Below are 19,752 nucleotides of genomic sequence, written 5' to 3' on the forward strand. Positions count from 1 at the left end.
CTCCAGCAACCACAGGACTTGATGATCTGGAGATGGTCCTGGTGATAAGCTGGACTGACTGGAAGAAGCTGGAAAAAGGGCCACCCTGCCAGGAAAAAGCATTCGAAAGGGAGGGAGGAGCAGAAGCCTTCGAAGAACCTGCTGCTGTGCTCATGTCAGGGGAAGGCCCTCTCCTCCAGCAAGAGTCAGTGACATGAAGGGCAGCAGCTTTAGGAAGAGAGTGGATCCCCTGTTCTGCAAGCAGAACGGTCCAGTTCATTCCCTGGCATTCGCAGCTAGGATAGGACTAGGACAGATTCCCGAGCAAATCAAGGAGCGACCACACCAGTCCTGGCAAAGACCAGGAGTGGGCAACTTGCAGGGATGGGTGGGCAACCTCGGCCCTGGATCCCATTACTCACTGCACCCCGTCCTTCTGAACTTGCCACCTTTTCAGAGACAGAGGCAAAAATGTTGGAAACCAGGTTTGCAGGGAGCATGTGGCTTGTTTCTAAGCGGGATGGTTCTGCTTACAGGATGCTAGAAGGAAGGCTCTGCCTGGACACCAGGAATATGTTTCCCACACAGCACTGCAAAATCGGGGGAATTTCAGTTGCTGGTGGAACTGGGGTGCAGCCCTTGGTGGGGTGGGGGGAAATAAAGTAAATGAAATGTAGTTCCCTGAATCCACTGGCAAATTCAGAAGCTGCATCATGGAAAGTGACCCTAAAACTGCCAGACAGTGCACAGAACCCATGGGTTCAACGATGCCCAGCTTAGTATAGCCAGCACCGTGCAAGATGGACCAAGAGGTGTGACTTCTTAAATGGCTTCTTCTACTGTGAATGTGATGCCTATTTTTATGCTTGTTTGTAAAAAGGGTATATGGCCTGTGCAGTGTTGTATGTTTAAAGGTTTCTAATCTCTGTAAACTACCCGGACTGCTTTGGCTGTTGGAATGCATAGAGGGGCGGAGACAGAACATGAAATGAAATGCGGACACTGAAAACAAAATGGAATGTTTGCACTGCCAGTCTCCACAAGGGCGCTTCTCCGGTGGGTACAAGCCCCCAGGATCCTTGTGCGGCTCACAGTTTGGGAGACCCAGAGGGAAACCGATGAAGAGCGGCATGACCTCTGCGCGATCTTTCCTGCTCAGCAAAGGTGCACCGCTTCCTACACTGGGCTTACCCACTGCTTGCAGAAGTAGAAAAACGTGCACCGTGCAAGCCAGAATCAACAGGGCAACAAGCACAGAACTGTGCTAAACTGGCCCCTGCACACAGCTGCTTTGTCCATCTGCCCCAGCTCGACTGGGACCCTTCTGGACAGACCTTTTAGGAAGCTGCTGTTCAAGGAAGAGCAGGATGCCCGCATTTCCTGCATGGATTTCTCTGCAACCCCCCACTTGACCGAGGCTCCAGCTATGGCTGAGATCATGCATTTAGGAGGACCAAAACTAAAGCTGGCCAGACTGAAAACAGGAGCTGTGGAGGAAGCAGATTTGGGGTGGATTTAGGAAAAGGGGGGGGGGTCCCATCTCCATGTCATGCACCACCCCTGCCAAATGCAAGGCTTTAAAGTTACAAGGCTTAAATGGGCTGCCGGACTGCGGAACACGTTCAGGCAAACAGGACTGTGGAGTGATGGGCCTGTAGCTTGCCCTCGCTGCCTCTGATTCCCAGGATATTTATTCCCACACGGAGCTGGGCTCGCCATGAGCTGCCACACAGGACTTCAGACTAGTGTGCAAGAGTATCGAGGGACCCACAGGCTACCATGCATCGCCTGAGGGCTAAGCTGCCTCCCAGGATGGGTTGATGTTTTACACTGTGGCTGACAGGTGCTTCTCCCGGCACAGCAGCAGCGTAGCCCGAGCATGCACGATAGTGACATTCATCCGTTGCTTTGCCTGGCAAAGGGAAAGCAAGCCCCGACTCGCCGGTAGGTCAGCTCTGCTGTTAGCCCAACCACAGAATGCTATGGCCAGTTTTGCAAGAACAAGTTGCCTTGAAGTGCAAAGGGGTATTTTAAACAGTCTTCAGCACACCTACCTGCCAACAAGCCAGAGGCTGGAGCAGGAGAGGGGAAAGCCCTGTTTGCGTTGCTCGTAGAAAAAAGCAGCCCACGTTCCAAGAGCCGTGAGTTGAGGCTCATCCCCAGATCACGGAGCTCCATCCAGCCCCTCACCTGTTAGGGATAATTTTGCAACAGGGCACCATTCTTGTCTGTGAAGGATCCCACAGAATTTGCACTCTGGTTCTGAACTGGATGGAGAAATTCCAAGGCTAAAAGTTACCCTTAAACACATAGAATCATAGAAGAGTAGAGTTGGAAGGGGCCATGAAGGCCATCCAGTCCAAGACCCTGCTGTTGCACAAACCACATTACCTTGTGGGCAGGGACAGAGTGCAGCCTCACATTGTCTGGGTCACCTGCTTGTACCTGAACAAGACTGAGATCTTTTGATTCGGTGAGCAAGAACACACAGGGAGAAAGGTTGCACTACATTGCAGAGACAGGCCTGCTAGGAGGAAAAAAGCTGGAGCAGGTTTTTTGAGTCTGCTCTCTTGTTCTGAATGGTATTATCTTGCATTTCTGCAGCTGATTGTCACAGCAAAGGCTGGGGCATGCAAGTCAAAACCTTTTCAATAGTTCTTTGGGACTACCTGTAACATTTTAGCTCCTTTGTGCCAAACCACTTCTCCAGCCAGGCTCTTTCATTCCCCTCTGGCAGCATTTGCAGTCTTCCTGGAATTCGGCAGCAACTGCTAAGGACCAGTTGTCTTCCAAGCTTCCATCCATCATCTTAAGAATCTATTTCTTCCAAATCAGCTCAGCTCAACGTGCACCAGCCACTTCATTCTAATTGTGGGTTGACTTAAAAATGGGAAAGGAACCCAAGGAATTGTTTACTTTACAGATCATTCCTGGAAAGGCGGCAGAGGGGGGCTGCTGCAGGGAAGGAAGAACAGTCTGAAACAGAACTATTGTGTGGGGAGAAAGGGAAGATTGTCTCCTTTTATGCCCATTTTGAAAACAGATGCTTGTTGTGCTGCAGCACACAAAGAAAGTTGGAACAATATTTAGCTTTTGGAGAGATCTGTAGAATGGCAACAGTAAGAGGGGAAGAGGCTGCTGCTTGCTGGACAGAAAGGAACAGTCTGCATGCATTCAGAGCCACTTTGCTATTTCTGTCCTGAAAAAACTCAGAAATGTTTGGCTGCTCATCAACATCAATATGTGGACCCTGTATTTCATTACTAATGCTTTTGTTGTAAACTACCCGGCTAGCTTGGGCTATTGGGCAGTACAGAAATGAAATGGAATATTGGGAGCTTTTTGTATTTGGGCAGGGTGAAGAATTGTTACACTGAAGAGAGTCAGTTGTCATGCTAGCACACTGTTGAACGACATGCATAGGGAGGACCAACTTTAGTGTTTCAAGGCTGCTGATCTCTGGAAAATCAGAGTGTGTACGAAAACTTCAAGACCTGTTACAAGCTTCCAGGCGAGGGAACAGCTGATTAATAACTCATGATTTGACCTTGTATATCTTCCCACCCCAAGTTAAAGGATACTCAGCATAAGGCCAAAGGAGCAGAGTCTGCATTTCCACGTGATAGAAGGCTTTCCTTGCAGCCAGCTTAGCTTTAGCGGATCGGTTGGGTGACGATGAAGCTATCTTTTTATTTGATTTCTGTACTATTCACAAGCTGAAGTTCTCTGGGCAGTTTAAAACCACCAAGTCTCTCACTGACCCCAAGTTTGTGTTGCAAGGTGTGGTTTTTTCTAGCTCCAGCCTAACAGGAATGCAGCCCTTCTCCTGCTTTTTAAATTACTTATTTTGTTTCTAGATCACCTAATAGCTGCAGCTTTCTGGACAATTTACAGGTGCTTGGGAAACAAGTAAATCCAAAACTCTGGAGGAGGGCCTTGTCAGCTCTATGCCTCTATCTACCTTTAAAAAAAATGCAGCTGCTGTTGAAAAAATCAGGGAACCAAAAACTGGAGCCCAGCCTTTACCAGCTTGGAAATGATTCAGAGCAAGAAACAACTCGGGTGCCGCACATTTCCCCCCATCCCTACCTTTTGAGGTCTGGCCAGTGAGCCATGGTTACATATACAGGCCGAACATGGGCAAGGAGCCATGAGGTTCCAGGTTGCTGGAAGATGGCTGCACTCAAGGAACCATTGCAATCGCCAACGCTTCAATACTGAGGATTTATATATTCCATTCTCATTGACTAGATTTGGACGAATTGACTTAATAGTGCCAAGAAGCACCTTCCCCACATCCAGAAAGTGTTTCAGGCTCCAGACATCCTGTCCAAGTGTACTTTTAAAATGTCAAGGGAGTTTAAGCATGGCGATTTTTTGCGATGTGTAGAATAGGAACATTGGATTGAAATACAGAGACCTTCCAGAGAATTATGGAAGGCACTTCCTGTAACAGCATTAACTATGACTTAACTTGGATAGGTTGTCATGTCTGCTGGGTGACAAACATACTGATCCGCTGCACATACAGCATCAAAGTTTGTTCGTTTGTTTTTAATCTGCAAATATGATCCTGGCTTTCCCCTTCAGCAAGAAAGGAAAAAAATAAGGAGCATGACATTTAGGGACATGCAATCCATCTCTGGGGAATTAGAAGAAACTGCTTTTAGGGCGCTTGTCCTTACATTGACATCAGTGTGAATCTTTTATGCCGTGGGGGCTGGGGGGAGAACCGCAGAAGGCCTGGGGGTGATTTTGGCCTGCCGGACTGCCCCTTGCTTCACACACCAGGTGGTGGGAACATATTTTAGATCACCAGAGGAAACCACTCCATAGTTCTAAAACCAGGTGCACTCAGTCCTTTCACAAGGTAAACTGACCTTCTCCATGCTCTGCAGCAGCTCCAGAGCAACGGAATGGACAACTGGCTTGCATACAAGCTAAAACTGTCGACTCCAGTGCTACTGAGTACTGAGGGGCATGTCCAGGGGCCACAGGCCACCCATGTTTTATGTTAATGTGATTTATCCGAAAGCTCTGCATTCTGCTCCACAGTGATCTATGTGGTAAATTGGGGAACAAGATTGGAAATCTTTCCTACCACATCCAATCACCCGGCAAGTCATGACAGGATGGGTTATCTGCAGCCCACTCTTTTCTTCCAGGACTAGGGCACGGTCCAACCCTGCTGGGCAGTCCTTTACATCAGCCAACTCCTAAAACACTTCCCAGCAGCCTCTGCACCATACAGGGAAAGCTTACTGCAGCAGCCTCCTGCCCCGTAACAAAGGCCTTGGTGCACAGAAAGCCATGCGGGTGACATGAACGCACAGGGCTGCTGAGCAGGCAGTAGCAGCCTCAGTTGTCGATGTTGCGAGGCTTCTGGCTATCCCGACCTGGGTTTTAAGCTGGCGTAATTATAAATACCTGGCCGCCATCTGCTTCCCATGTAGGTGTAGGATACATATCGCCCCTTGTTTTTAGCATAAAAGACAGCATGACAGGAACTGGGGGTCACCTGTGGCCCAAGGCTTCTTCCCCGAGAGTACCACTCACAAACCAGTTGGTTCTACACACTTTATTGGATTTAGAACTGGACAAATCACAAGTGTACAAAATGGGAGGACCACATCATCAGAAGCAGAGGACGGTGGGTTGCAGCAGCATTTCTAATGACCCAAAGCTTTTGGTGGAAGAAGGCATGAGCTAATTGGGCAAAAGAAAGGGGGCGGGGAGAATGCAGCAGAGGAATGACTTACTGGCCAATTCTAAATGAGAGGAATGACCCTGCCGATCATACCGTTTGTCCTTTTGGGGAAAGGGGATACAGAAGGTGCTGGTGCTGTCAGCTCCTTCCAGAGTCTCAAGAACTTTGCACTCCAGGGCTCTGAAACGCTGTGCTGCCCACCCACCCGCCTGCTCTCCCAAACCCTGAGAGGAGATGCCACTCTCAGCCTTTTTGGTCACAAATCTCCCGAGAGCAGGGCCCCATACCAAAGACACTGCGGGGTATCGGGGAAGGGGGAATGCCAAGCCCCCTCTTGCTACAGGGCGACAATCACAATAGCAGTAGCATGAATGAAAGCCAGAATTAACTCAATGTTTGTCCAGTCTATGGTTTCCGGGACTATTCTACGAGTACGTATGCACAAGAACTTTCAAAAAAGTACTAGGGTAGGATGCAAGTAGTGACGACGGAAGAGGTGGGGTTTCATCACGTGGCAGGTGTTCCCTAGAATGGCCACAAGGGGGATGGTGGTTAGACTGGCCCTTTTATACCCTGGGGCAGACGCGAGCCGTGAGCCAGGCTCTTCGGCCCCCGGCTTCAGCTGCAACTCCATCCGTGAGACCAGAGCAGGCACCGGCGTCCTTTTTGCCCGAGCGGAGCTGCAGGAGGGTCTAAGCTTCAGCCGCTGGACAGAGCAGGGGCCAGAGAGGCTCTGCAACTGCACTCGGAGACCAAGGGAGGCCGGGGAGGAGGGAGCCGGCTGGCTGCACTGGGCTAGCATCGCGTCTCATAGATTCCGCTCCTGCCGATGTACCTCACCCATTTGATCACGTCGTGGTCACTGTAGTTCAGCTTTGGCTCGAAGACTTTCAGGTAGCGCACCTTCAGCCCGGAGGGGGCAAACGGGACCTGCACAAAGCACAGGACAAGGATGGGGGAAGAAACCGAGCAGCTCGGCAGCAGGGGCACATGGGAACGGCCTCCCGGCACCTTCTGAAAACCCGCCTCTTCAGCTCTTTCAGTCAAAAGCCACATATCCCAGCTGCCCTGAGAAAATCCGGAGCGCAGGCCACTTGCACTCCTCAGGTGTCACGCAAAGCAGGATCCTGACCATCCTCCTTTAGGGCAGCTTCATTTGCTGAAGCTCCTTCTCGGACACCGCTCTTCACTACAGGGATGGGCCAATTCTGTTCTCAGTGCAACCAGGAATCCTGCCAAGCTCTTCATTTCTCCAAGTCCAGATTTACGCTGATGTGCTCATGCATGTGAGCATCATTTCAAGAACTGCGTATCCTTCACACCTGCTTGCACAAGTTAATGCTTCAGCCTTCCCGTCACGGGACAACAGAAAGCAGTGCCACTCAGCGGATGAAGAGCAATTCAGCAAAGTGCCCTTCAAGGCTGCACCATGAAGAGAGCCAGGCTGGGCAGGCCTCTACAGCAGGCCACGGGCACTTCCGGCAGGAGACCGCCCACACTGGTACACTGAAGGGCAAGAGAAGGCTGTCCCTTCATGACCATCCTCCTTTTAAGGAGACGCACCCCAAAAGAATGCCCGTGCCCTCTGCCCCCTCATTTCTGCTCTGATGCCGAAATCCATTTCTCCTGCCCCTCCCAAAGCAGTGGCTGTGTGCAGAGTACCCGCTCAGGATCTCCTACCTCAAAGTTCATGGAGATGGGTGGCCGAGCCCACTTCTTTTTGTCGTTGGTGGGGAGCAGTTCTATCTCTGCACTAATCTGGGACTCCTTCATTCCAGCCATACGCTTGATTCTATGGAATTCGAGAGAGGGAAAGCTGTTGGCTGAAGCCAGCAGAGGTATTCTAGTTACAGGCAGCTCTTCTTGGGGGCAATGCAAAACCTGCCCAATAGGAGGTGCTGCAGCTACCCGGATTGAGACGCCTACCCGAGGGTCACTTACTTCCAGACAATGGCATTCTCACTGGCCTTGTATTTTGCCTTCCCTTTCATGCAAATGACTTGCACTCCACTAGTGTTCAAAGGTGTGGGAATTCGCACCTGGAAGACAAAGTATTTGAATCCCAGAGGACCAGAAAGCAAAACCCAGGAAAGGAAAAGAAAACTGTTTTGGCAGGGCAACACCACAAGGTGTTCAACAAGGATGCCCTAAAGGTGGCTCCCTTGCCATTCGCAATGCGGCTTTTCTTGCTGGTCATGTAGCCTCCGAAGGACGCCTTCACAGGCTACGGGGAACTACTGGCTAAGAACCTCTTGCCACCAACCATCTGCCAAAGCTTGGATTGCACTCGGTGAGTTAAACTGCTCTGAGCCCGAGGAAGCCGAATGTCTGCAACCCATCCATTGCCTCAGGGCCAAGGGGGCAGGCAGGGCCAACCACCCCACACAGACACGCAGCCCACAGCCTACCACCGTGTTCACTGTCACAGCTGCAGGGCTGGCGAGAGAACAGGCTTGTGCCCCACCGTGGCAACACAAAGTGAGCTCCTGACTGCCCAGCGTAGCCTTCCCATGTTTACCTCTATCTTCTGAGCCAACAGGGAGGGTTTGAAGTTGGACTTGATCACCACCTTCACCTCCAGCTTGGTGCGGCCCACCTCACGCACCAGGGGGATCACACGGAAAGGCAGGATGATGTCCTTAGTGGTTCTATACCTGGGAAGAAAGAGTAAGTTGTGCTTTAGGAAAGGGAGAGACGACCTGTGGCTTCACCACTAGATGGCGACAACAAACTGCAACTGTTCCAAAAGAGATGCAGGGCGTTGTGTCACCAGCGGCAGCAATGCTGGCAAATGTTCCTTGGCCCTTGTGGAATTTCTTGATGTGTGTGATAACCAGACACCTATCCTGTAAAACTCACACCTTCACGCAACTGCACTGGATTCCCCATTTTTATTGGCACGCAACTGATGCTCATTGTGCTCTAACGGGCAAGGCTGTGGTTATTTTACCGTCATGAATTCATAGGGATCCGTTTGAGTTGGCCATCCCATGCATCCATGCCCAGGAAGGTGGCTACCAAACCACCATGGGCTTGGAACGGCCGTGAACTTAAGAACTGTCCTGCCTTTGATGCTTGGGCCTTTCAGAGCGCTTCACTCTTTAAAGGCAAGACAGCCATGATGGAAGCTCCCTGCACAGCTGACTGGGAGTTAGAGAAGCTGTGGTCCAAAACTCTGAACAGTAGAAGCCTGTGAAAGCTGCTGTAAGCAATGCCCGAAATGTCTCATTTTCAGAGCCGCCACAGTTCTCCTAAAAGTAGTCTCACCTGTTAATTTAAGGCAGGTCCTGAAGAGGTTTTGGCCCACAATTCCTTCACCCCTCACCAATGGCTAGGGCTTAGAAGAACTGAAGGCTAAGACGTCTGGAGGACTGTGCTGCCTGCCCATGGCCCTGTGCAGGCATTTGACAGCAGCAGCAAACATCTTCGCCCTGTTACGGCCAACTGATCTGGCACAGGTGTGAGCTTTTAAACCACCGAATCACAGGCCAGCCAAGCAGGGTTCTGACCACACCCCCCACGAGGAGGGCAGGCACGCTTGGGCCTGCTAGGAGACAGCGCCTGCCGAATCGGCAGGCCCGACGTGCGCAACTTGCCACGGCCGCCCTCCTGTGGGTGAGGCTGATCAGTGGAGCGAGCTCTCCATGCGCCATACCTCATCAGTTCGAACTCTCCATCCGGGGGTATGAAGCTGATACTCCTCTCCGAGTCAAACTTGCTGAGCCTCACACACTGGTGGAAGGTGCAGTCGTCGATGGCAATCGACTGCTTCCCACTGCAGCACAGAAGCACAGGACAACGGCTGGTCAGCGGCGGCAGCTACAAGCCTGCACCTGCGGGGCAGTGGCGTGGGCGGCAGCATCCGGGCTCCTGCTGTTCGCAAGGCTGCTCCGCAGAGAGCGCTTCGCCATCACAGACTGAGCCACAAGGACTCCGAGGCAGGGAGGAGGGCTAGCCAGGGACCTGGCTGCACCGGGGCCAAGCAACCCCTTCTGAGCTGCTAAGGCTGTGGGCCACCCAGCCGCTCGCAGGGAGTTGCGGAGGTCCAGCGTGGGCCCCGCGCAGAGGCTCGTCCCGCTCTGCCGGCAGCCCTCCGCTTGCCAGGCGGAGCCCGGTCTGCCCTTCCCAGCACACGTTTCCGGGCAGCACACTTGGGTTGGGGTGCAGGCAGAACACAGCACAAGCCAGCAGCAGGTCCTCCTTGTTCTGCCCCGGGATCCACGTTTTATTATTGCATTTTAGTCACCCTCTCTGTTTCCTCCTGCAAGGAATCCAAGGCAGCTCACGTGGTTCCCTTCCTCTCCACAACAGCTCTGTGAGGGAGGTTCGGCCAGGTGCCTGGAACAGGCCCAAAGTCACCAGCAAGTGTCATGGCTGAGTGAGGACTAGAACCGGCCCTCCCAAGTCCTGGTTTAACGCTCCAACCACTAGCCCACACTGCCTCCATACCACACACCTCAATGGCACATGTATTTCCATGTACCACCACAGACTAGGAAGCCAGATGAGGTGCCAATGCTTTGCCTTCCAGCTTTGCAAGCACCAGAGCATCCACCTACATTGCCCTTTTCGGCAGTCATGCTAAGTCAGTCCTGGGGGTCCTTGCTGTGGCTTCTGAGGGAGGGGAACACTCCGGGAACAAACCAACACCATCAAACTCTCATTTCAACGCTTTGCAAGTGCAAGTGTTGAATGGCAGCACGTAAATGACTCAGATACAAGTCCCTCAAGCAGAGAGTGCCAAAAAGGTAGCAGAGCTACAGAGAGAAAGAGTGAATGCCCAAGATACAGGACGGGCCCTGGAAACGCACACAGAGAGACAGAGAGAGTCCAGGCTTGGCAGGGCGTGCTGGTCGGGTAGCCTGGCCCTTCACTTCTGCCAAAACCATCTGGTACGGGCTCAATTTAGTCAACACCTCTTGCACCCTGCAAGGAGGAAGGGTCTCTTTCGGGTACAAGCCACGTCCCACACAGGCATGGAAGCGGCTGCTGGAAGAAACTAAGGCTGTGGCACAGTGTGCTCCGTCCCTCAGTGCCAAGGAAACAGAGCACTCAGGAACAGGCTGACACAACTGGCAGCACGGACACGAGGCCCACGGGCTCACAGAAGGGTGACTGGCTTTCTAGCCCCGGGAGGCGATCCTGCTTCATGACCGTCAGGCTCCTCCGGTGGGCCTCTACTTTTGCTTCTGCACTCTGAAGGGACATCTCCCCCAGCGCCTCTCACTACCGGCCTAATGCAAGAGGCCATCTGCAGCCCCTGCCAGGAGGCACAACCCCCACGTGAACCTTGCCCAGCCCACGCAGGCACGTCCCTGGGCTGGTGGAAAGGGACGGCGGCACTTCAGTGGACTCCGTGCCCAAGAACAAGCAAGTGGCAGCTCAGCCTTCAACTGCAGGCAGGACCTGCGTGGAAGTGCCTGACAAGGCAGCACATGCACAAATCGCACAAAGCAAGAAGAGGAGGAGGGGGTGGTGAGTGCGTGCACACAGCAGTAAGCAGGTTATCTACCTTCCTGTTTCACTGGAGTCAGCAGGACACAAAAGGAAAAAAAAAAGAATTCAGTAGGAAAGTGGTTACGAGGGAGCAAGGAGGGCGGCAGGCCCCTTCTGCAGCCAGCCCTGGTGACTGGTCTCAAAACAGGGACGTTCCAGGACCAGAGACTGCTTTGCTATAGTTGAAACTGGCACACGGAAGAAAGGAGAGACAAAGAATCACGGTGGTACGTGCTATTCCCTTCCACCCCCATGGCCCCAGAGGCCAGCTGAATGATGAAAAGGGGGAAAAGCTTGAGGGCTTTCTCGCTTTCCGGTCCTGGAACTTGCAGAGTCAGATTCTGCAAAGAACCAGCTCGCTCAAAGAGCCTTTCATACAACTTGACAGCCTATCGTGGGTTATTTAACCCATGGTGGAGCTGCAGCAGATGCAGCTTCCCACTTCAATATGAAACTTCCTTTTGGGGGCTGCTGCGTTGTGTAAACCCTGCAAACATGGGGTATGCGAGGTTTAAACAACCCTCACATAGCCTATGGCCTGTTTCAGGTTACTTAACCCTCACATAACCCACACACACTGGGTTCACATGACACAACAAGATCCCAGAAGAGCTGGGCATGCCATGTGTCACCTGCAGATGCCGCAGCTCAGCATGGAAATAGCTTTCTTTGGGGTCTAGCTGAAACCAAGATTTTATATGGTACCTTCTCAACATCAGACAGGCCCTCTAGCTCACTGGAAAAAGTCTGCAGGAAACGGTTTCTCTCTTAGGTGGGCAGCAAAGAAAGCTAACAAAGCACCACCTTTGGGAAAGCTACAGCATCTTCCTCAAGGAGACAGACGCAAGTTGCCAGGAGCCACGCAAAGTTCAGCAGCCTGCAGACACTCTGCCGTACCTTTTCCCTGATTCATCTGCAGTCCCTTTGCCTTGTTTCTCAATCACAATCTTGTCATTCATGCCAAACTTGCACTCTGGCATCCCACTCAGGTAGCTCTTCATTACCACCCTGCCAGAGACATGGGCGCTCAACACCTGACCTGGAAGAAAGGAAGAAGAAATGTTGTGAGGAGAAGCAACCCCAGCCTCCTTCCCCAAATCCACTGAAGTCAGAAACCACTTTGCTGCCCTTACCTTGTGGTGACATCAGCAAGTTCACACTCTCCAGCACATCCAGGAAGAGTTCATTGCGACGGTACTTGATCCCTTCGCGCCTCCAGCCAATCTGCCCGGTCACCTGGCTCGTGATCTGAGACTGCTCCTCCTTCGTCTGAGAGGCAGACAGGAACAGAGACTCTTAGACACCTGGACAACTCGCCAGCAGTAAAAGACCCCCTGCACCCCACGCAAGCAGAAGCTCCTGCAGTCCATTTATGCCATAAACTCCGCAGAAGGCTAGTGGGTTAACCAGTACAAGGTTTGTTAGTCATCTTAAGCAGAAAACTCTCAACCAAGGGGGGGTCACTTTTGGGGGACAGTCCCCCACCTCCGGCATCCATGGGGTGGAAGCTGTAAGTGGATGAAGCCAGGCCCTCTCCCACAGACGTGCCGGCTGGAGGTTTCCCGGCTAGCATCCTGGCCAGGAGGCCAACTTCCCTTACCATCCCCTTTCCCACACAGGGTCAGTAAAGGGGATCCAAAATACACTCGGCTTCTGCCAGCCAGAGCTCCTGCAGGCACCTGCAGTGCGTGGCCCAGCTCTGCTCCTCCCTCCACAGGCTCACGGCAGCAGGCCTCTGGAAGCCAGGAGCAGCGCAGGAGAAGCGCATGGCTCAGGGCCACACTGAGCTGCTCGCAAGCCAGTGCCCCTCCACCCAGCTGCTTGCTTGCCTGCCCACCCAGAAGAGTCTACACTGTTCATGCACTGTGGGCCAATCTATTAAAAAAATGAGCCCCATCAGTCCCACACCAGGGCTCTGTCTGGTAACAGGCGTCTCGGGAAGAGACCAAGGACGGGTCGGGAGGGACAGCAAATTCTCCTACCTGGTGCTACAGGCACGTCCAGTCACACGCAGAAAGCGAGAAAGCAGATGTATAGCGACAAGCGCAGCAAACACGGGGTTAGGAGGCAAGCAGGCCAGTGAAGGGGAAGGACGGAGAGAGAAAAGTGTTAGGGTTGCGGCAATCTCAATGGCTACAAAGCTTCTCATCTGCTCCATGAATAAGCCCGAAGGAGGGTGCTTTCCTCTAGGCTCAACTCGGGAACTGCGGATATCAGCAACAAGCGACTTGCGCTCTAACAGCACTACAGCAGGGGAAGTCCTGCGAGGCTGGCGGGCTGCCCCCTGCCTCTCTAACTCCAGCAAGCTCAAGTCAGAGGGGCAGAGGCATCCTGAATGGGGGCATTTCCATTCAATTTTACCACATAACCAAGCACCTGAGACCTTATGGCCATTCAACACATTCACCACATGGGAACAGACAGACTCAAACCAGACAGGCTAGTCTGTACCATTAATGGTAGATGCCTGTGCAGTCCAGTCCTCTCTTCTCACCCCATGTCAGTACCGACCTATACACAGCCTTCTGAGGCATTCAGAACTGGCAGATGCATTCCTCATCCACACACTGACCACTTCTGGTTGCCAGGAGCTTCCTCAGCTTGAAGACACACCAAACCTCTAATCTTGAATGCCATAAATTTTGGAACGAAGGATAGAAGTGATCTCCAATCCTTCCAGTCACTGTTTGGGTCATTCAGCACACCTCACTGCTCTGTTTTTTCACATACTCAATATAGCTGGGTTTTCTGTTCCACAGAAAAACCTGGGTGCAGAATGACCACTATTTTGCCTTTAATCAATATTTCTATGCAGTTTCACAGCGCTGCTTGTCAGAACCACTCACACCTAATACCACCTTAGTTGAAAGCATAAGACTGAACAGCCCTGGAATCAGAACCAGAATTGAACCACTAAAGCATGAACTCAGTGACAGCTTCCAAAGGCTGAGAAGCAATAACTGGAGACTCATATCCTAGCTTCCTTCTATGGAAGGAAATCAGTATCACTGATGAGATTTGATTCTTTCAACAAGCTCAGGGCAGGCTCACAGGACAGAGAATGCCTGAGTTCAGGCAAAACAGTAACTCAGCCTCAAGAGCTGAGTAAGGGTTGTCATTGTACCATGAATTATTGTTGAAACCATCAACTGTCTGAACCCAGCTGTGCTATGAAATCACGGGCAGTGTTCATGGTTAACAAACCATGGTTTATTAATGGGTTATGTACTGTGAGATGTTTGGTTGGGTTTAAGATAAAATAGTCCACGTTTCAACAGCCCATTTTCAACCCTTCAGCCTGAGCCAGTGACTGTCTGAACCAGTCAGCCTTGCACTAGATAGAAATCTAAGTCTCCATCACACTTTTTCAACTCTTTTCATTTATATTAGGAGACAACAATGACACAGCTTCCCAGGACAGGTTAAAATGACACCATTTCTATGGTCTTTTTTGGTACTAGGTGAAGACCCTTCTGTTCACTCAGGCCTCTTAAGCAACTCATACTGCCTAAGGTTTAATTTTGGGGCACTCTGAATATTGTTTTGTAATTATTTTGTGTTGCTTTTCAATGTATGATCTTATGCTCAATTTTGTTTTTGTTTTTAATTGTAAACCACCAAAGATATTTTCCATGGGGTTACATGCAATATCATAAATTTTTTAAAAATTGCTTCTTGCTAGGACAGGTTCGGTGGTTCCCAAGGCTACTTTTGCCCAGCAAAAGTATGTGGCATATTCAAATATAAAAGGATTTGGGCAAGAGTTTAAGCAGAAGAGCTGAAGGGGGGGAAGGATTTAGACCATTTCTCCAACTCAGCTGTTTAGCTGGCTGAAACACCCCTTCCTGTACAGAGCAGCAGAAAACAGCCTTCACATCTGCCCTCGCACACTTCCTCAAAAAACAAATTTGACAGCTACCAGGAAATGGGGCTGAGGCCCATGAAACAATTAGTTGGACCATGGTCTGTTGAAAGAACTCCTGTTTGGGAAGTCTTAATGAAAGAAAGTCCTAGGCAACTAAGGCCTTTTCACTTACTCTTCACTGTATTTCTTCCCCAGAATCAATTCATTCTGCAAATTAACCCCAACCTCTTTCTGCTCCCAAACACAGAGTGTGACATTAGTACAAGAACAGCAACTCTTCTCAAGCTCAAGGAGGTGAATGCACTGGTTGTTTTGCCTCAGCATGTCTTGGTTTCCCTGAGAAGTCAGATGAGCAGAGAAAGTTCCCTGCCATGACAGTTGAAAGAGAACGGAGAGAACAGGCAGGAAACGGACAGGGACATAATGTCCCCAACTAGAGGAGGTTTCTCACCAAAGCTCAACTTTGAACTGTCTTGAAAATAGCCATCCTTTTAAGGGGTTGTTAAAGAGGTTCTGCAGTGCTCAACTGTGTTCTTTATTTTGATGATGCACTGTAAAACTTGGTGCTTATGGCCACTCCTTTTATGAAATGTTTTAACACTGTTTCCATTTTATATGGCATATACTTCAAATATTTTTGTGTGTTGTTATAAACCTGCCAAAGAGCATTGTCTGGTGGGCAGTACAGAAATTAAATGAGTAAATAAACTATGTAGGTTACAATTACCACAGACTCCTACAGCTTTACCTGGCTCTTGATTCCTTGTTGGGTGATGAATGTTTTCAGAGCCCCCGTTTCAGAATTCTGAGGGTAACCAAAGTCCAGGATTTCTACAGAAGGGTAAAAACTTATCAGAGAAAGGCAACATCTCGAAACTTTGGTGCTGAGCAGCAGCCATGCTTAAGACAAGAAGCCAACAGGCAATTTGCTCAAGGGACATCCTCCCCGCACCCACTTCAGGCTGCTGTCATGCTTGATATTGATCCCACCAGAGGCTAAGACATGATGAAAACTTAAGAGGACAGAATCCAGACATCCAAAGGAACCTGCTCTGAAGCAGGATAAATCCAACAGCAGCAGAATAATCTATCTTTGCAGCATTTTCTTTAGGTTTTGATTTTCGCATGAGCATGCCATAAAAATCAAAACCTAAAAAAACAACAGCAGAGTAGCAGGTATCGCAGGGCAGGCCGACCAGCCAAGCTTGGGGAAAAGAGAACTGCCAATAGCTGCCCCCTTCTGGGAAGGCCTCTCAGAGCTAGCCTCTCCGGATGCAGACCTGTAACACGAATAAAAAATGACGCTGCGCTTGTGGGGTTTCTCTCTAGCCTGCGGCAAGCTGCAGATCTGTCACCTTTGCACCTCACCTCCCAAAGGGGCTTCTGAAAAGCGTTAAAGAGCCATGACCTAAAGACAGGATTGTGAATTCCAACTCTCTCATGTCAGTCTTTCACAAAAGTCCATTATCCGTTGACGAAAATGCATTGATAAGCAGCAATTAAGCAACAAACGGAACTTAATTATATTCTTTAACACTGGCCGTTCTGTCGTTCAAACGACAACCAGACCATCATGTCATAGTTCAGCAGTTCCAGGACATCCCATCCTACCTGCACAGGACTTGGACAAGACCCCCATCCCCCCAAGAAGGTGGAACAACTATACTGTCATCTGGAATAGCGCACCTCAAGCCAATAGTCCAGCCAGCTTCACTTCCCCCTCACCTTCCCTGGCTGGGAAGGAGAGGTGAGGTCTCAAATGGTGCCTTAAGAGCAGGTTAGGCCTGCTCTCTCTCCCAGGCATCAGCAGGGCATGCAACCAGATGGAGAGCAGTATAAAAATGAAATAAACCAACCAGTGGTGCCCACCTTTCTGGCTGAGCCCCTTTCTTCACGCAGAGGTGTACACCACTCCATGCCTCACCCCACAGTGAGTAAGGTAAAAGGGCTGAACGACAGCAAGGGGCAGGACCTTCAGGAAGAAAGGCCTATCCCCAATGTCTTCTGCACCCCAGCATGCAATCTGGTCCTCTGGGAACATCTAGTTTCCTGTCCTTGTCACAGATGAAGCCAATCAAACCTTTTCTGCAGTGAACTAAATACCTAACAGTAGCTTTGAACTGAAATTTCTCAGCAGCTGCTGCTCTGAAAATTAGAGCAACTAGTCAATGAGGCAAGCTATCTTTTCCCTGACTTAGAGCAGCAGGTCCACTTTACCTGAAAAAGACCACCACCCTGTTTGGAAGGGTCAAATCATCTGGTCATATCTGATGCACAGAAGCAACAGACTTACAGACTGGCAGCAAACATAAGTTTCAGCAGCAAAACGCAGCAGGCCATCGCCTGTCTGCATGTGAAGGAGTATCATGAGCTTATGAGACTTGTATTAATATACTGCTTCTCAGACTATGCTTGGACATCCTGAATTGATCATTATCATGTTTATATAAGCTTGGGCTGGTTCGTTCGAAAGACAGAACAGAAAAGTTAGAAGCATTTGTGCCCCGTAGAACTTGCAGGAAACCGACCCTGATTCATGCAGCTCATGCGTGAAATCAAGGTCTGATCTTCAGGCTCTGTACGTAAAACTATCTTCCCATCTTAAGCCAGTGCTGAACTCAATACAGATCACTTGGCAGGTGCCAAGTGTTTGCTGAGAGGGTGCAAGCACTGGACTACATCCAAGTCTTCAGTTTAGCCAGTTGTACTAGCTGATGCGAGCTGCAGCAAGCAAGTACCCGGCTAAGCACATGGGTGCTGGAATTCTCACAGAACAGCCAGATTTCGTTGGGCCAAAGCAGACTCAATATACCCTTTCCCACATCCTAAGCCTACAGTGACAGTTCTGGACACCCATTTCTAAATAAGTCCCCAGAATTCAGTCAGAAAGGTTCATCCTCACCATCCAGAAGTTCATAGATGAGCACAAAGTTGTTCTTGATGTTCTCTTCACTGATTTTTCCGAAATATGCAGTCATCACATCGCACATCTTGTAGAGGAACTCAAAGACCATGGCAGCATTGACATTTTGCTTGGTGACAGCAGCCAGCCAGATATTGGAACGCTTGACATGGAAGAAACTGGTGCGGGCAATGTTGGTGACAGGTGAGCGCACTTGCTGCCGTGCGTGAATGACATTGACCCGGAAAGCATCCACTGCATTCCGCCTGGAGAATTCAATGTGGTAGGAAAACAGGAGTGAGCGGCCAAAGGCACTAGACACAATACATTGCATACAACCCCACCAAGTTTAGCTGCAGCCTGATGCCGGCCCTGTCATCTTTTTGGCACTGTGTTAAAACTGTCCTCTTCTCCCAGGCATTTAATGGAATTCAGTGGCATGAGGGGGTATTTATGGCAGCTGTTATAACAAGTCTGATCAGAACCAAAATTGTTTTAATTGTTTAAAGTTTTTAAATTTTGTATATTTGCAGTATTTTACTGATTTGTGGTCTGCACTTTTGGATACTGTTGCCAGCCTCCCAGAAACCTGCAGCTATTAGGGCAGTACAGAAATAAACAGACAGCATCCTGGAATTTGTCTAGGTACATAAAAGCCATTTTCCATGTAATGCTTTCAGGGTGTTGTACTATGCCAGTCCTCATGAATTTTGCATCAAATGCTGTATATTGCCCAGTATTTACTTACATCAGTAACCAAGTCTGTTGCAATAAGAGCACTGAACCTTCCCCAGTCCTCTTAAGGAAGGGGTAGAGCACTGTAAAGTATATCTTTTTCCCCCAGAGCCCAAGATATGTAGCGAACAAGCAATACCACTGAAACAGAAAGGACAGAGGGCCAGCATAAAGCTCTGGGTAGCTCAATCAACTGAGTTCCAACTCTGAATGCCAGGATACCTTCGGGGTCACCAACAAGTGCAGATGTGCACTGATTCAGCTGTGGAAAAGTCTCGCACTTCTCCAAGCACCTCTTGTATTTAAAGCATATTGCCACGTGGTGGATTTTCTACCTACCCACCCACTCTTTAAAGGAAAACAGCCCAAAGGTCAGTGGGAAGAACTTCAGGTGTTTCAATATACCAGTTTCCCTCAGGTCAAAAATCCTGCTATTCAAGCAGCTAAGAATATGTAGATTGTAATCTATTAAAATCACAAGGGTGATTTGAGTGGATTAGGCATAGGGCCAGACTACCTGGATTACTGCTTATGTGTGCTTTGGATTAGATACTGAAGTGACTTTGACCGTACAGTTAACTGGCCTGATGTATAAGTGCCCTCATGCTGGAGTGCCCATTATGCCCTGCCATTCATCTCTTACCTATTGCTACAGCAGCCAATGAGATGGGATGAACAGAAATGGCGCCAGCGAAGAAAGGAGGAGTGACAGCAACAAGAGAAAGGTTAGAACACACACATACACACAAAGCACAATGAATCCAAACAGAAAGAAGAGACAAACAGCAACCCCCTCCCCCAAAAGGTCAAAAATGGCACTTAAATCCCTAGGCAGTGACCACAAAGAAGCTCTTACAGAAGAGGCAAACATATGGCTGGACAGCCATCTGCCAGGGGGGCTCTGACCTGCAGTCCAGCACTTAGCAAGGGACTGGACCAGTGGCCGTACTGGCCCCTTCCAACTCTGCTATTCCATGATTCCATATAGGTTTTCACAGTGCTAACAGCAGACAGGCTGTGTGGTCACGGGGCAAATGTATATCATGTCCCTTATCTTGTCAATGGCGT

The 19,752-nt window shown here is 50.0% G+C and overlaps 1 protein-coding gene across 7 annotated transcripts in view; it reads right to left on the reverse strand.

Annotated features, from left to right (window-relative positions):
* Nucleotides 1–5,542: 5,542 nt before the first annotated feature.
* AP2M1 (adaptor related protein complex 2 subunit mu 1) overlaps nucleotides 5,543–19,752 on the reverse strand; it is a 32,034-nt gene continuing 17,824 nt past the window's right edge. For 4 of the 7 annotated variants that reach the window (XM_044422298.1, XM_044422301.1, XM_044422300.1 and 1 more), the window contains 11 exons: nucleotides 17,950–18,215; nucleotides 15,796–15,878; nucleotides 13,165–13,170; nucleotides 12,316–12,451; nucleotides 12,080–12,221; nucleotides 11,199–11,210; nucleotides 9,342–9,461; nucleotides 8,205–8,340; nucleotides 7,628–7,725; nucleotides 7,367–7,478; nucleotides 5,543–6,616 (listed from right to left, as the gene is read on the reverse strand). In XM_044422298.1, the coding sequence (XP_044278233.1) occupies nucleotides 6,482–6,616; nucleotides 7,367–7,478; nucleotides 7,628–7,725; nucleotides 8,205–8,340; nucleotides 9,342–9,461; nucleotides 11,199–11,210; nucleotides 12,080–12,221; nucleotides 12,316–12,451; nucleotides 13,165–13,170; nucleotides 15,796–15,878; nucleotides 17,950–18,215 (1,246 nt within the window). In that variant the 3' untranslated portion in view covers nucleotides 5,543–6,481. The remainder of the gene's footprint in view (nucleotides 6,617–7,366; nucleotides 7,479–7,627; nucleotides 7,726–8,204; nucleotides 8,341–9,341; nucleotides 9,462–11,198; nucleotides 11,211–12,079; nucleotides 12,222–12,315; nucleotides 12,452–13,164; nucleotides 13,171–15,795; nucleotides 15,879–17,949; nucleotides 18,216–19,752) is intronic. The other 3 variants (XM_044422302.1, XM_044422304.1, XM_044422305.1) reach the window with 3 other exon arrangements.

The sequence above is a fragment of the Varanus komodoensis genome, unplaced genomic scaffold (genome assembly GCF_004798865.1).
Source record: "Varanus komodoensis strain SLA01 unplaced genomic scaffold, ASM479886v1 scaffold125, whole genome shotgun sequence".
In the NCBI taxonomy this organism is placed as follows: Eukaryota; Metazoa; Chordata; class Lepidosauria; order Squamata; family Varanidae; genus Varanus; species Varanus komodoensis.